We start from the raw sequence: 16,282 nt of genomic DNA, 5'->3' as shown, positions 1-16,282 counted from the left end.
ATTAATTTGATGGTTTATTTTATTTTCATTGCTCCCCTTAAATTCCTAAATTTTTCAGCTTAGGAGCACAGGGAGAAAAGTAGATATCAAGCCCTGAGAATATCCGGTGATTTCTAATTTAACACACAGCTCACAAGTTTGAATTGTATTAGGTGAATCTATGCATCCATTAATGCAGAGTTTCGTAAAGATTTGAACCCACAAAATTTGCATTTTGTGATTCCTGATCATTAAACAGTGCCGCTGTGTGAAATTGTTGCGTTCCACCTGTCAATCAGTTTGGATTAGCATCAAGTTTTAAACCTGTTTTGAATGTTGATAGTGGGACAGTTTTGTTTACATTTGAATCACAGAATTTTGAATGTAAATGATTCCAAAAATGGAATGGAATGTTCAAAATCAAAGGCAGCAATGTATCATTCATTGGTGATGTAATAAACATATGAACGGAATTCGGTGATGTCATCAGACTTCTTTAACTAGGCACTCTAGTCAGAAGAGTGAATCAGAATTCAAATCTTACAGAACCACGGTGAGGAAAAGAACAACCGACACGCAGACCACTGATTTCAGAGGAACTTTTAGAGAAACAGCATTTTTCAGGAACAACCTAAGCCCTGATTTTTCTAAGAATGGCGAACTCTACTCAAAACAGGACGGTGCCTACCGCGCCAACATACTTCGAATACTGGAGGATGCACAACTCACTCAAAAGACTAATTGGTCATCTTCGAAAACAGTTGAGCATGGAATACAACTGGAGAGTACGGGTCAGCCAAGAGTTGGAGGACACAAAACAACAACTGTCCAACCAAGAACGCCTTAAGGAACTGTTTATTAGTAAAGAAAAAGAAGCCAAAAAAGAGCTTGAGAGACTGTGGAACTATAGTGACAAAGATAAGATCACAGCTCTCCAGGACGAGCTAAAGCTCGCCGCTGAGCTGAAAACGGAAAAAGAGAACCACGAAGTTCTCCAGAAACAACTTAAGCTCAGCCTGGAAAAGCTCGCCGCTGAGCTGAAAACAGAGAAAGAGAACCACGAACTTCTCCAGAACCAACTTAAGCTTGACAAGGAAAAGCTCGCTGCTGAGCTGAAAACAGAGAAAGAGAACCACGAGGTTCTCCAGAACCAACTTAAGCTTGGCAAGGAAAAGCTCACCACTGAGCTGAAAACAGAAAAAGAGAACCACGAAGTTGTCCAGAACCAACTTAAGCTCAGCCTGGAAAAGCTCGCCGCTGAGCTGAAAACAGAGAAAGAGAACCACGAACTTCTCCAGAACCAACTTAAGCTTGACAAGGAAAAGCTCGCTGCTGAGCTGAAAACAGAGCAAGAGAACCACGAGGTTCTCCAGAACCAACTTAAGCTCTGCAAGGAAAAGCTCGCCACTGAGCTGAAAACAGAGAAAGAGAACCACGAACTTCTCCAGAACCAACTTAAGCTCTGCAAGGAAAAGCTCGCCACTGAGCTGAAAACAGAGAAAGAGAACCACGAACTTCTCCAGAACCAACTTAAGCTTGACAAGGAAAAGCTCGCTGCTGAGCTGAAAACAGAGAAAGAGAACCACGAGGTTCTCCAGAACCAACTTAAGCTTGGCAAGGAAAAGCTCACCACTGAGCTGAAAACAGAAAAAGAGAACCACGAAGTTGTCCAGAACCAACTTAAGCTCAGCCTGGAAAAGCTCGCCACTGAGCTGAAAACAGAGAAAGAGAACCACGAACTTCTCCAGAACCAACTTAAGCTCAGCAAGGAAAAGCTCGCCGCTGAGCTGAAAACAGAGAAAGAGAACCACGAGGTTCTCCAGAAACAACTTAAGCTCAGCCAGGAAATGCTCACCGCTGAGCTGAAAACAGAGAAAGAGAACCACGAAGTTGTCCAGAACCAACTTAAGCTCAGCCTGGAAAAGCTCGCCGCTGAGCTGAAAACAGAGAAAGAGAACCACGAACTTCTCCAGAACCAACTTAAGCTTGACAAGGAAAAGCTCGCTGCTGAGCTGAAAACAGAGAAAGAGAACCACGAGGTTCTCCAGAACCAACTTAAGCTTGGCAAGGAAAAGCTCACCACTGAGCTGAAAACAGAAAAAGAGAACCACGAACTTCTCCAGAACCAACTTAAGCTCAGCAAGGAAAAGCTCGCCGCTGAGCTGAAAACAGAGAAAGAGAACCACGAACTTCTCCAGAACCAACTTAAGCTCAGCAAGGAAAAGCTCGCCGCTGAGCTGAAAACAGAGAAAGAGAACCACGAACTTCTCCAGAAACAACTTAAGCTCAGCCAGGAAATGCTCACCGCTGAGCTGAAAACAGAGAAAGAGAACCACGAAGTTGTCCAGAACCAACTTAAGCTCAGCCTGGAAAAGCTCGCCGCTGAGCTGAAAACAGAGAAAGAGAACCACGAACTTCTCCAGAACCAACTTAAGCTCGGCCAGGAAAAGCTTGCAGCTGAGCTGAAAACAGAGAAAGAGAACCACGAACTTCTCCAGAACCACCTTAAGCTCAGCCAAGAAAAGCTCGCCGCTGAGCTGAAAACAGAGAAGGAGAACCATGAGGTTGTCCAGAACCAACTTAAGCTCAGCCTGGAAAAGCTCGCCGCTGAGCTCAAAACAGAGAAAGAGAAGGTGGAGGAAGAGCAGGAGCAGCCTGTGGAACATGAGAATGACCTACCCCAAGCAGAAGAGACTGAAACAGCCCCCAGGAAATCAACCTTTAAGAGATTCCGCCACTTCCTGGGCTTGCGGAAACCTCAAAGGTGGAAGAGGCCAGCGGTGCCTGCATCCACCAGCAGCGAATGAGCTGCCTCCCCCTCCATCACCCACTGTAAGGAAATTGATTTTATTCATGGCAGACATGAGGCCCGGCCAAGGCAGATGGCCCCACCATGAGCCCGGTTCTGCTCAAGGAATTTTTCCTTGCCGCCGACGCCAAGTTGCATGCTCGTGGTGGACTCTTGGGTCTAATTTAACATTGCCAGAAATGCGCAGGTGTTCACTGGCGGTTCACCTGTTATTTTCCAGGCAAAAAGTCTGCTGTGAAAACAATTAATTGAATTACATCTCCTTCAGGGGTGAACAGAGGGATCGCAAAAACAACAAAGCAAAACAAAACAAAAAACACACAAATATAAAAAAAAACAAAAAAAACAAAACAAAAAAAAAATAAAAAACAAAAACTAAATTTTCTTGCATCTATCTGTTGTTCTTACTTTACACACTTTGTTTCATTTCACTTAATAGATGTAAATGTATATGATTTCCTTTGTTTAAAAAAACAAAACAAAAACAAACACAAGCAAACAAAACCACTCTAAACTAGGGTTCCACATTGTACCGGTTTCACTTGCATTTTCAACCAAAATCAAATGTGTGCCAGCTGTAAAATGTATTTAGGTTAATAAGGCAACAACAATGATGAGGTGGTGGAAAAGTTTTCTCTGGAATTGCCTGAAAAAAAAAAATTAAACAAGTTAATTAATTGTCAAAATAGTTGATCAGATAATCAGTTAATCAACATTGCAGCGCTATTTTCAAGCACGTCATGTAGCTGATGTTAGCCTTAGCAGCTAGTTAGTAACTGCAATTGAGTCATTGCTGCAAGAATTTGAATCTGCGCCTGTTGCCGTTCAGAAATGGAAAGCTTTACCGGTCTAATGGTAACTACAGGTGTAATGTATTCGCTCAGTCATAGAAACCATCCAAAGGTCTGCTCAGTTTCAGAAAATTATAATTGCACAGAAACAGATTGTCAGCCACTGTTTTCTGTTTAAGGAAGTCATTTTTCTTCTGTGACGCAGAGTTTACACAGTGGATAACCAGCATGAGTTTAGAGAGCAGGGTTGACTGATGATGATACAGCAGCTATGTGATGAAATACCTTCTTAAAATATAATAAAATTTTACTTGGTTGAAATAGTAAATCCTCTTAAAGTTATATGAGTGCTATCAAAAAGGTCTGAAGACTGACCTGAAGCTGAAGCTCTAGAAATATGATTTTTGGACACATTTAAAAATCAAAATAATCAAAATCTATACATGTTTTAAAAATATTTTTAGACCACTTTTTATAAGGTTTTAGATTTCTGTTAAGGTTTTATGCTCTCTAGGCTTTATTGTCAAGGTTTCAGACTCAATTTACAAAATTAAATTCCTGAGTTTGTGTAAGATTAATGTCAAGATAAATATCATGGGTAGAAACTTAGGTTGCAGTGTTGTTGTTGTCATCAGAAAAAGAGATAATTTTGTGATCTGGTGCCCTCTAGTGTCTGTGAAACTTTTTGAAGTTTTCATTTCCAGGAAATCAAATGTCCTTTGATTGTGTTTGAGAATGATGCTGAGTTGATTTTAACTTCTCTGAAAATAACTGAAAATTAAGATTTACCTTTATTTACCTGTAAGAATTAAAAAATATCAAGGGTCAAAATCAATCAAAAAAAAAAAAAAAAAACTGAACAAAAATATTTTACAGGCCACAGTTTTGGGACTTAAACATCATACAGACAAACTATGAATCATAATGTCTTTATAATATAACCACAGATGGAGTGAACTTAGATCTTTATTGTGGGAAAGAAACAACTGAAAGGTCGACTACATGAAGCTAAAGGCCTGTTGATCACGTTTACAGGACATGATGAGGGTGAAAGTTAAAAAAAACAAAAAAAATAACAGAAAATGGCACAAAATATTTCTATTAATCAAATATTTGAGAAGAGAGAGGGGGTAGATGTGGTATCACAGTGTTAAAGGACACCTGTTCTTAAATATCCCTGTTTCTAATAATTCAAAAACTGAGGAGGGAGCAATTACAATTTAATTACAGGGCAATTAGTCTTCATCACCGGCACAAGATCCATTTCCTTCTTCTGTGCAATTAAATATTCAGACACATAAACCATGGCTTTTTAGCTCTGCCTGTATCCTCAGAACCCTGCACTGCAAGTACAATTCATACCGTTACTGTGACTTTGTTGTTCTTGAAAATAATTCATCTGCAGTGTCTGTTTTAGCTGTGATTCAACTGTTTGCTTCTCTTCTGCAGTGATGATGAATGAACAAGTCAGCAGCGAGGTTCAATGTTTTTGCATTGTGTTGAACAGTATTAGAATATGTTAAAATATGTGAACACATAAGTTTAACATTATTAAAACTGCATAATATTTTATAGGTTTCACATAATTTAGCATTTTATTCATCAGTTTGTTAAATACATAGCTCAAAAAACTCAAACTCACGTTGTCCATCTCAGTGGACATGTGAGAAACCCTTTAAAAAATTTGGCAGCTCCCAACAGGCCACATTTGTACAGGCTGTGTGTCACTGAGTCAGTGTTAAAGGTTGTCAATAAAACCCAGTCATATAAAATACTAATTCCTGTGAGACGAACAGGTATCTACTTTCTCTAGTTCAGAAGACGAGGGTATATGTGCTACAACATGTTCGCACAGTTTTCTTGAACAGCCTCTAGTAAACAATGTGTAAATAACTGACACTAAATTTAAAACAGTTTTAGACAAGTTGAGAAAAACAAAGTATTTTAAACAGTGTGAAAAGACGAGAAGATTATTGTGGTTTGAGTTGTTTATGGTAGGAAGCAAGACAAAAAGGGCTTTTTTTATTTAGGTTGAGTCATTTCTGAGATACAGGTTTAAATGTAAACATCTTTGTCACAGCACCACCTTGTGGCCATTTGGTTTAAGGTCTTATAGCGTCCTCCTTTATAACATTATGTACCTATGTATGAATTTTCATATTGATTGGATGTCCACAGTGGAAATGCACTGAATTTGGATTTGTTTCTGGCAGCCACATTGATTTAGTTATCAAAGTAATCTTTGAGAAAAGTTAGAAGATGTTACAATGAATTCTAACTTTTTTCCTGATAATTTCTCAATAATAATAAAAAAAAAATAATATTTGAATATCGTCTCCTAGTGGTCTGTATGTATGAAACTTGGGGATCATCCAATGAATTACAACTTGTCAAGTTTCATGAGACAGATAATTGGAAACTCTGTTAAGTTTCATGTTTCTAGATATTGTGGTTTTTCCTGCACCAACACTTTTAGCAGAGAAAAATAAATGAAGAAGAGATGGGTGTAGGTGATAAGGCCAAAAGTGTAGTGGTTTTAAACTTTTCTTTATGGTCAGAACATGACAAACACTTGACAAACAGTAGAACATTTAATAAACCTGAGGTAGTATATTAATTATCATGATAAAATCTAAACAAATAGAAAACCTAATTTCCACAGTACATGTCTCTGTGATGTGATTGGCAGTTCATGAGTTATCTCAAGTATGGAAATTAATTCTACTGAACATTTATTGATGTTTTGTTATATTTCTAGTGAGGAAAATTATTATATTGGATAGTTATTGTTTTATCACTCAGCTCTAGTTCCTGCAACTTCACTGCCTGGACCCCTGATGAATAGGTTGTATTTATTTATACATTATACATGAGTCAATTGAATGATTTCTGAGTGGTTGAAGAAGTATTCAGACCCTCCTTCCTTATGTAAAAGTCCCAATATTTATGATTTATGAAGGTATCAGGTGATGAGTTCGTCACAGTATCAGTGTTGCGGAAGCTCAGGTGAGCTGCTCGGTGCCCTTTCAAACAGGTAAACTGCTCCTCTGTCTGAGTGACGTCACTGGGATGGGCAGGTCACGTGGTCGGGTCCGAGGGAAACCTGTGGTTTAACGTTACTGAAATGGGAGAGAAGAAGACGGAGAAGGAAGGGAAGCGAACAAGGTAAGCAGCGACTCTCAGACTCTGTTTACATCCAGGATTTAACGCGTTCAGCGGCGCTTCGAGCAGAAACTCGACCAGGAGACTTTTCTCGTCTGAAATGTGAAGTTTTAGTGAAGAGTCCGCGGGAAACGGAGCGTTTTAATGCGAGGCTGCTGCTCGAGGAAAGTTTCCCTCCTCAGCCGAAAGTTATCGAAAGTAAACTGGTAAAAAAAACAGACGTGTTGGAGAGCTGCACGCGGTCACACCTGAACACAGCAACATGGAGCAGGACGCAGAGTAAAACCGAGGCACAGCACAGTTTAGTGGACTCTCTCCGTCTGGCTGAGAGCCAGCTGCAGGTCCACAGGTCTGTAACGTTATCAGGCCCAGAGCTGGAGCACACTGTAACTCTACTTTTACTCGAGTATCTCCACTGACAGGCAGCAGCGTTTAAGGTGGACTGGACTAATTACACAACACAAATTCACTCCAGTCTGCTTCATCCATAAAGGAATTATTACAAATACATAAACATCTGGAAGCTGAGGTTACCAACAATATGTTTGTTTCTGTTACTTATATATTTATATTTAAGGGGAGGAGACTGAAAAACAAAAGGAGATGGAAATAATAACTATGATCCAATAATAACATTACAGATGCACAGGGTTTAAATATTCCTCAGTGTTCAGGTGAATAATGCAGAGATGCTGTGGATGGTTGTGTTTAATCATGTCAGTAATAACACTGAGTTGCTTTAAAGAGGAGAAAGAAGGTCTGATAACTGATGAGCAGAAGACACACTGTTTGTTTACATACCTGTTGTTGTTCTGTACGACCATGTACAGTAAATATATTTAGTGTTGTGTTGCATTACTGGAATGACTATAACTTATAGTCCATATAACTTCATAAAAGTTGAAGTCTTTTAGTTGCAGTGGTGCATTGTGGATGTAGGATTAACAGCAGTGTTGAGCTGTATGTGAACAGGTGAACTCAGTATGGAGAAATCAGAGGTATTTTTTTACTCAGGTCTTTTCTTTTCATGCCACTTCCTGTTTCTGCTCCTCAGTGTTTCATAGGAAAACACTGTTACAATTACTGCACACTGAACACATGCAGAGCTGCTAACAGATGATGTTTAAAAAACTTTTACTTCATGTAAAGGATCTGAATAATCTCTGCACACACACGTTGTCATTACTGGTGAATATTGTAAAGAAGCAGCGTCACGTTGTTCCATCAGAGCTGAGGTGTTTCTTTTTCTAACCGAGCAGCTTTCCAGCAGTTTCCTGATAACATGAGGAGGTCTGATGGTGTACTACACAAAGAGTCTGATGAGGTCTCTAACAGTCCTCCTCAGTGAGACTCTGATCCTGGATTGAACTGACACTGAAGCAGAGACTCTGTGAAACTGTCCTGACTTCTGAGAAAATCAGACTCACTGTCTGACTCAGGGTGGTCGTGTTATTGTGTTTGCTTAGCTTAGTGCTCAGAATTCTCTGGTCTCTAATCTGAGGATTTGCTGCTTCTCTGAGATGATGAATAATATTCTTTAAAGTCTAATTTGAATTTATCCTCAGTCATAATATTTACATGATTAATCAACTGATCATTTGGTCGGTAAAACACCAGGGAGTGGTGGAAAGCTGCCATCACAACATTTTTTTGTAGCTGTTGAGGAGCTCTCTGTTAGAGCCCATGATATTCCTCATCAGATGAAGTGTGTTAAGGTGTTGAGGTTCAGTTTTATTGTGCTCTTTAAAGGATAATGATTGATAGGGACAATATTTTTGGATTAGGTGCAGCATTGAGCAAGAACAGTGCAACCAGCCACTGCAAACAGCTGCTGCAGTGTAATCCAACAGCCTGTCAACATACGCCCACTGACAGACTCAGATTGTTATTATCAGTCTGACAACATTATGAGAGGATTCCTACAGAGACAGAGCTTTTTATTAAAGAGGAAGATCCAGAAACATCAGTATATATCAGCACCAGACTCCATTGACAAAAACAGGGATTTTACCGAGCAGAACACAGGAGCTGCTGGAACACCACACTGTGTTTGTGTTACTGTGTGGTACTTTTCCTGATGTAAAGGGTCTGAATACTTCTCCACAAAAACATGAGGAAACAAGACCAAGATGAAAAAATACTGGAGTTCTCTTCTCAGACGTCTTGTTCAACACTAAAAAGTCAAAGTTCTTCTCATAACCTCAGAAATCCAAGTTGCTGCTGCTCTGACAGAACAAGCCGGTGAACTTCATCATCGTCATTTGATCTTTTCTTGTTTTTGCTTTTCAGGTGATTCCTCGGCACACTGTATGTTCATACCAGGTTTGCATTCTGACCTGCAAGCCAATGTAAGTCGTGTTGAGTGACTGCGTGTGAAAGAGGTATTCAAGCACAGTTCGTATTATTTTTTACCTCTCGAGATCAAATCCACTTAAAGAAATGGGCTTCTAAGGGCTGTCTGGGTGTTAAGAATGGTTTTTTGTGCTGCCTCTAACAACCACTGGTAAGTTGAGCTTTCCTGGACACAATACATGAGCAGTTATTACAACAGAAGGAATTCGACCTGCTCCTTATTGGGTTGCAGCACAAAAATGCATTCTTGGCTCCGCTTGCATGGACGATGTTGGGTCTTCACTGATGAGAGCTGTGGCTGGTGTTTTACCTGGTGACCTCAGGTACTGGGGGGTTGGTTTTCTTTAGTTCCTCGGTTTTGGAGTAAGAAGACGATGCATGAGTGTTGGTCTGAATGTCTCGTTTAAATTTCTCTTCAGTCTGGGACATGTTGTTGTTTGGCTTCTTCCTCTTTGCCTCCTCGGCTCTGAATGATTTGAACTGATAATATGATTTGAGCTCAAATGAATAATCAGCTGGTGGCGTGACAGAAAGTTAATCAGCAGCTTTACTAACCACTGCTTTTCTTTGTCCTGTTTAATAGAAAATTGAATAGTTGTGGTTTGTTGTTTGAACAAAACGAGCAATTTGAAGTCTTCACCTTGACCTGCTCCTACAGCTGCAACGATTGGGCAATTACAGGCAACTATTCTGATAATCATTGATCATTTCTGTTGCTTTCCAAGCAAAACTCAGATCCCTCTCTGGTACCAACTGTATTCTATCAGTATCATTGTGTTTTGGACTATTGACTGTTTCTGAGAAATCATGATCCGATTTTTGGTTTGTTTATTGCTGACCAGGCCAAACAGTTAATGAGCTGGCCCTCATACAACAATCAAACTTCACTGTTGTGATCTGTCAACATCAGTTATAATAGAAAAAATGACATTTGAGCAGCTGCAGACGGCTCAGCGGTCACTTACAGTTTTGCCAGTTTTCTCTGGGAGATCTGACACTGATGTAGAAAACTAGAGCTGCAGGTTTCCCTGAAGTCCAGGGTGACATGTGCGTATCGCTTCTTTTCTTTTCCCAACCAAGAGTCCAAAACCCAAAGATATTCAGTGTACAGTTTTTTTTAAATAGAGAAAAGCAGCTAATTCTCTTTAAGAAGCTGGAGCTGCAGGTGTTTTATCTTTTCTCTGATGTGAGTTAAATGATGAACGATGCAAACAATTGGAAATATTTTTAAATGTTAGTTGCAGCTGGACTTTGATCGTTTTATTGTAAATACATAAACTGAACCACCTTTAAACACCACTGAATGAATGTGTGTCCACCTCTCAGGGACCATCACTATCCTCATGTCCTATGGAGGAGGCTTTTACGGACGCACTGAGCGAGTCCGCCAGGCGCCCCACTATGACCAGGTACCACAGGGCACGTTACCCCGAGAAGACCCCTACGACCCGCAGCCGCTGAGAGAGCAGAGAGCGCCCCATCTCGCCCAGAGCGCCGACCCCCTCCCACCTCCGCCTCTGCCGGACCAGCCCCCCGTCGGCCCCGAGTTCGATCCCAGCGGCAGCGAGGACAACACCGACCCGGAGAACGACCCCGCCATCGACATCAAACCAGTCCACCGCTTCATCCCTGACTCCTGGAAGAACTTCTTCAGAGGAAGCAACCGCAGCAGCAACAAGCCGTGGTCCATGCCTGCCTCCTCATATAACAACAACAACAGCACCACTGAGGGGGTGCGCTGCTCGCCGCCGCACTCCCCCTCTGTTCCCGGATCGTACCGGGATCCCTATGGGGGCTCAGGTGGCAGCTACAACTCGAGAAAGGAGCTTCTGGATGGACACGATGCCCAAGAGTCTGTGTCAGGGCGCACCTACCGCACGGGTCTGACCTACAGCGAGCGAGTGGAGGAGTACCATCAGCGCTACGCCTTCATGAAGTCCTGGGCGGGACTGCTGAGGATTCTGGGCTGTGTGGAGCTCCTGCTGGGAGCAGCTGTGTTTGCCTGCGTCTGTGCTTACATCCACAAAGACAACGAGTGGTTCAACATGTTCGGATACTCGTCTCCTGGTGGAGCGTACGGAGGAGGTTTCTACGGTGCCGGCACAGGCGGGTCCTACTACACGGGCCCCAAGACCCCGTTTGTGTTGGTGGTGGCGGGGCTGGCCTGGCTGGTGACTGTGATTGTACTGGTGCTGGGGATGACCATGTACTACCGCACCATCCTGCTGGACTCCTCCTGGTGGCCTCTGACGGAGTTCACCATAAACCTGGCTCTGGCAGTTCTCTACATGGCAGCAGGTGGGTAAGCAGGTGGATTTTCTCAGCCGAACGAGACGTCTTGAAACGTTTTGACTGTGTAGACATGGATGAAGGAGCTTAGTCATCGGATATCTGAACACTGAAGTCTCTACCATGCCATGTTTGCGTTTTGTTTACCAGGCATTGTCTATGTCCGTGACACGACCCGTGGAGGGCTCTGCTCCTACCCAGTCTTCAACAATGGCATCAACGGGGTGTTCTGCAGAACAGAGGCCGGACAGACCGCTGCCATCATCTTCCTGTTTGTCACTATGCTCATTTATCTGATCGGAGCTCTCGTGTGTCTCAAGCTGTGGAGACATGAAGCTGCACGCAGATACCGGGAGCGGTACGGCCAGGAGGTAAGAGCTTCGTCTTTATGGGGCTGGGATTCGTGGGATTCCTCAGATTCTTTCAGGAATTCTTCTAAAGGATTTGTTCCAGCACGGTCGGCCATTTTGATGACTGAAAAAAAACAAGCACACACACACACACACACACACACACAGACTGTAACAGAAACCACAGAGTTTGCACACAGGCCTAAAGCTGTAGCATGTAGAGTGAATCTCTGCCTGTGTGTTGGAGGGAAATAAGGCGGACACACTCGCTGAAAATTCTGTCGCTTGTTGGTTTATGTTTTGGTCTCTTAAAGGAATAGTTCACTAATTTACCTTCTTGCTGAGAGTTAAGATGAGAGCAGGTACAGCTGAGCTTCACATAAAGACTGAAGTTTAAAGTAAATAAACCTTCCTGGGCTGATTTATTTACTGATTATTTATTCTTTAACCTTTGGACAGAATCAGGCTCTGATGTAGCGGGTTAGCCTAGCACACCTGCTCAACACATCCTCCCTGTCCTGTCCCAAAACGGATCCATTTCAAAGTCCCTCTCCTCACTCACAAAACCCCCCAGACCTGCTCCATCATCACACTCCTCCCCTGGACCGAGCACCAGACTCTCCTGAAGAGAACACCTGGGCGTAGCATGTAATACACAGACTACCCTAAACGGTTAGCTTGTCTTAGCATATCTTAAGCTAAGCTAACCATCTCCTGGCTGCAGCTGCGTGTTTACTGTACACATATCCTCATCCAACTTAAGATGTCTTAGTCGGAAAAGTGAATAAATGTGTTTCTCCAATGGTAAAACTGTTCCTTTAATGGTTTATTATAATGATTATATACTAATTATCATTATTAGTAATGTTGTTGTATGTTTTCGTGTACAGATGCAGCCCTCTGAGTTGAGAATGGTACGCTCGTTGGTAAGCAGCCTGCAGTATTTGTTTGCTCAGTCTCCTTAATCATTTTGACATCGCTGTGTTTTCCGTCTGTTGCTGTGTCTCTGCAGGTTGTTCCAGATGCAGCTCCTGCTCCCAGAACTCCAGAACAGGTCCAAGGTTCCTCGGTCGTTCCCATCCAGGCTGCTCCAAAACCAGTTCCAGCTAAGATTTTGCAGGGAGCCATACCATCAGGACACATCCCAAAACCTGTTATTGTGCCTGACTATATTGCGTAAGTGATGCTAAGACAAACAGAGAGCACAAAGAGGCTGCAGCTGATGATAGATGTGGTCCGCTGATGCCTCTCAGCGCTTTGGGCTTTAAAATATGAAAGATGTAGAAGGCAGTGTCTCAGAGCTGCAGAGCAGGAGGAGCAGCTGGTTTCCCTGTTCTGTATTTGCATTTCAGAGCCTCACATGCAGCATGTAAAACACATGAGTCACTCTGACACAATCAAAAGCAAGATCACAGTAAAAGTCATACAGGTAATGAATGTTAATAAAGTGTGATCCTGTGCCTCCTCCCTGCAGCAAGTACCCATCCATAAAGTCAGATGAGGAGCGGGACCAGTACCGAGCTGTGTTCAACGACCAGTACGCAGAGTACAAGGAGCTCCACTCTGAGGTGCAGGCTACCCTCAAGAAGTTTGACGAGATGGACGCCATGATGCGCGGTCTGCCCCAGAACCCCACCAGCCAGATGGTAATTAGTTACACACACGTGTCTGAAGCCTGGGTTTCTATCTAGAGGAATAGTTTATCTGTTTGTTGTGTCCTAATGACTTTTCTGGATCCAAATGTTGTTGAATTGTTGCCCAGAAATGTGACATTACCTTTCTCCAACTGAAGCACTGTCTCTGCAAACAATCAGCTCAGAGGAAAAAAGAGACAGAGAATCATTCATGTGAAATAATAAAACCGTGTGTTTAAAGTAAGGAGCAGACGATCCCGGGGCAGTCGTGCCTCCTCCTCCTGCACAGATACTGCTCTGATAAACAAAGCTATCTCCCTCTGGTCTGATTCGGTGCTCAGGACTGAACCAGACTGGACAGTGTTTGGTTTCATGTCAGAGATGAGGAAGCGTTTTGGAGAGAGACTGATTCTGCGTCTGGATTATTGTACTCAGGCTTTTTGTTGTTCAAATAAGCCTCATTTCCCCGTCCTGTAACTTCCTCTGTTTGCACTTCCTGTTCCCCTCCACCCTCACATTCCTTCTCTGCTCCATCCAGAGGGCTGATTCTTTACAGCGTCATTACACGAATAAGAGTCTGTCTTTGTGTCTTTCTGTAGGAGGTTGATCGCATCAACAGAATCCTTCAGGAGTACCAGAGGAAGAAAAATGTGAGCTGCCTGTCACTGTTTTCCACACACAGTCTGTAGCAGTTAGACTCAGTATTATCTCTTCAAACAGCAGCAGATCAGAACAGACGCTCTCTCCACAGGTTAAAGAATGAGGCTGCTGCTTTTCTATATTTTGGTTTTTTGTCAGCAGATCTCATGAACAGACCAGAATCAATAAAGTTTTAATGTCTCTCTCTTGGTTCCTGCTGGTGACGTAAACGTCTCACAGATGTTTCGCTGTCATGTCGCGTCACCAGGCTACATTCTTTTCAACCTGACTCACAGAACAAACGTCATACTTGCACCACAGGTCCTCCAGACGGAGCAGATGATCTGATTAGATTTTGCTGCATAAATTTGCGTCAATTGAAAGTAAATGAGGTGAAAACTGCTGTGAGAGTCCATGTTCCTCTGTCACAGAGGTCATGGTGGAACCTGAGGCAATTCAAGTATCTTTTGTTAAAATACTCAGTAATTTCCTAAAGCAATTTGTTTTTTGCTCAAACAGGGAAAAGTGTTTATGTTGGGGACTATTTTCAGCAGCAGATTTAATAGTTTTTAGGCAGCAGTGGGGCTCTACAGGCGTCAGGCTGCTCCCTTTAAGAAATATTTATTTCTTTACTTTCTTGTTTTCTTTAGAATTCTGATAATTCCTGTTTCAAGCATTAAGATGCTCCACAGTAATAAAAAGTAACTGCATCCTAACCGATGAAATGACACAGTAAATGATCAGTAGAAGTCACTGTGTTTGTCTGAAGAAAATAAAACCTGAATTTGACTTTGTGTTTCCCAGGATCCGACGTTCCTGGAGAAGAAGGAGCGCTGCGAGTACCTGAAGAGCAAACTGTCTCACATCAAACAGAAGATCCAGGACTACGATAAAGTCATGGAGTGGAACGACGGATACAGCTAAAACCCTCTGAGGCGTCTCTCTACCCCGGAGCGCCACCGGACACTAATACAGACCTAAACGCTGACGGCTATAAGCAGGAAGTGGTGGTGAAAAATTACATTTTAACTGGAGACCACAGGAGCATCAGGGGGATTTTCAGCCTGCTTTAACTTGTAAATGTGTGTAACGGTTGTCTGTGAGAAAACGTTCATCAGCAGCTTTGTTTGTCTGTGTTTATTAAAGCCCACAAGTAGAACCAAAGGGGTAGAATGTTTTATGCTTAAAGGGACAGTTTGGCATTTTGGGAAATCCACCTGAGAAAATCAATATCACATTCATCTCTGTGGGATACATGCATCCAGAAGCCAGGGAGCTTAGCCGCCTACATGCATCGCTAAAGTTTGCAATTAACATTTTATATCTCCTGCTAGTGTAAAGATGAGAGTTAGCCGTGTTGTTTTCTTAGAAACACAAGTGAACTGAGATTTTTACACTTCAGTTTTTGTACAGATTAAACAAACAGGAGCTTTAGAGGTGTTTAAAGGTGGATATCTGGAGCGAGGCTAACTGTTTCCCCTGGTTTCCAGTCTTTATGCTAAGCTAAGCTAACAGTCTCCTGGCTGATGCAACAGTGGTATTGATCCTCTCACGTAACGCTCTGCCAGAAAGCGAATAAGCATATGTTCTGTATACTGTGACTATATAGTAGCAGAGGTTAACCACTTCATTTGGCAGATGACTGGTAACTGATGTGAATGTTTGCAGTAGGAGGGAGGAGACATTAAATATGCTGCATTATTCCTGTCCAGGTTTACCTTTCTGTCGTCTCGTTTGTCAGTTGTCTGTAGAAATTTCATAACTTCCACAGCCTTGAAATGAAAACCACTGCTTGTCAGGACAAATCCCATCTCGCTGGTTTCTTGAACTGCTGTGATGATTGTTTGGATTGTTGTAATTGCACATTGTGTCTTTTTTAATATGCAGCTGTTATATATGTTATAAATATGCATGTCCTATAATGTGTCCTAATGTGATCTGTCCTGTCATTTCATAGAATAAACTTTTTGTACCTTATTGTTCACTTAAATTTCCTCAGTTTATCCTCTTTAAACCACTGAACCTCTCGATTAGATGGCCATGCTGTCATAAAGGTTATAGTTCTTTTATGTTAGCAAGTGTAACTGTAAATATTTTGCTGTAATTGTCCATATTCTTTCATAATTTAAGTAAACGTCTGGTGCTTTCTGTCCTCAGAACACATTTCTGCTTTGCACTGAGTCTGTGTCTGAGTCTTTTTTTTTTTTTTTAAATCAGCAGTCAGGCAATCAGGAAAAGAAAATACCAGGGTTCAATGTAAATTAATGTAAAATTAAG

General features: G+C 42.1%; 1 protein-coding gene across 5 annotated transcripts; it reads left to right on the top strand.

The window, feature by feature from the left end:
- Nucleotides 1-6,642: 6,642 nt before the first annotated feature.
- Nucleotides 6,643-15,982, top strand: marveld2a (MARVEL domain containing 2a). Of its 5 annotated transcripts, none has more exons than XM_018697312.2 (9): nt 6,643-6,744; nt 9,031-9,122; nt 10,420-11,391; nt 11,533-11,753; nt 12,623-12,646; nt 12,745-12,908; nt 13,207-13,378; nt 13,966-14,016; nt 14,810-15,982. In XM_018697312.2, the coding sequence occupies exons 3-9, from the start codon at nt 10,437-10,439 to the stop codon at nt 14,927-14,929; spliced, it is 1,707 nt and encodes a 568-aa protein (XP_018552828.2). In that variant the 5' UTR covers nt 6,643-6,744; nt 9,031-9,122; nt 10,420-10,436; the 3' UTR covers nt 14,930-15,982. The 5 variants fall into 5 exon arrangements, with proteins under 5 accessions (XP_018552828.2, XP_018552846.1, XP_018552856.1 ...); XM_018697330.2 differs by having other exon boundaries at nt 12,623-12,658; XM_018697340.2 differs by having other exon boundaries at nt 6,652-6,744; nt 9,031-9,089; nt 12,623-12,658.
- Nucleotides 15,983-16,282: the final 300 nt, after the last annotated feature.

Source organism: Lates calcarifer, linkage group LG9, assembly GCF_001640805.2.
Source record: "Lates calcarifer isolate ASB-BC8 linkage group LG9, TLL_Latcal_v3, whole genome shotgun sequence".
NCBI lineage: Eukaryota > Metazoa > Chordata > Actinopteri > Centropomidae > Lates > Lates calcarifer.
Note: the sequence above shows the minus strand (reverse complement) of the source record. Positions and strands in the feature narration are given on the sequence as shown.

What these genes read in the sequence shown, in the direction of transcription:
- marveld2a (XM_018697330.2), top strand. Translation starts at nt 10,437, where the DNA reads ATGTCCTATGGAGGAGGCTTTTACGGACGCACTGAGCGAGTCCGCCAG. An exon ending in AGTTCTCTACATGGCAGCAG is followed by an intron (nt 11,392 to 11,532) that starts GTGGGTAAGCAG and finishes TTTGTTTACCAG; the next exon opens with GCATTGTCTATGTCCGTGAC. An exon ending in ATTGTGCCTGACTATATTGC is followed by an intron (nt 12,909 to 13,206) that starts GTAAGTGATGCT and finishes TCCTCCCTGCAG; the next exon opens with CAAGTACCCATCCATAAAGT.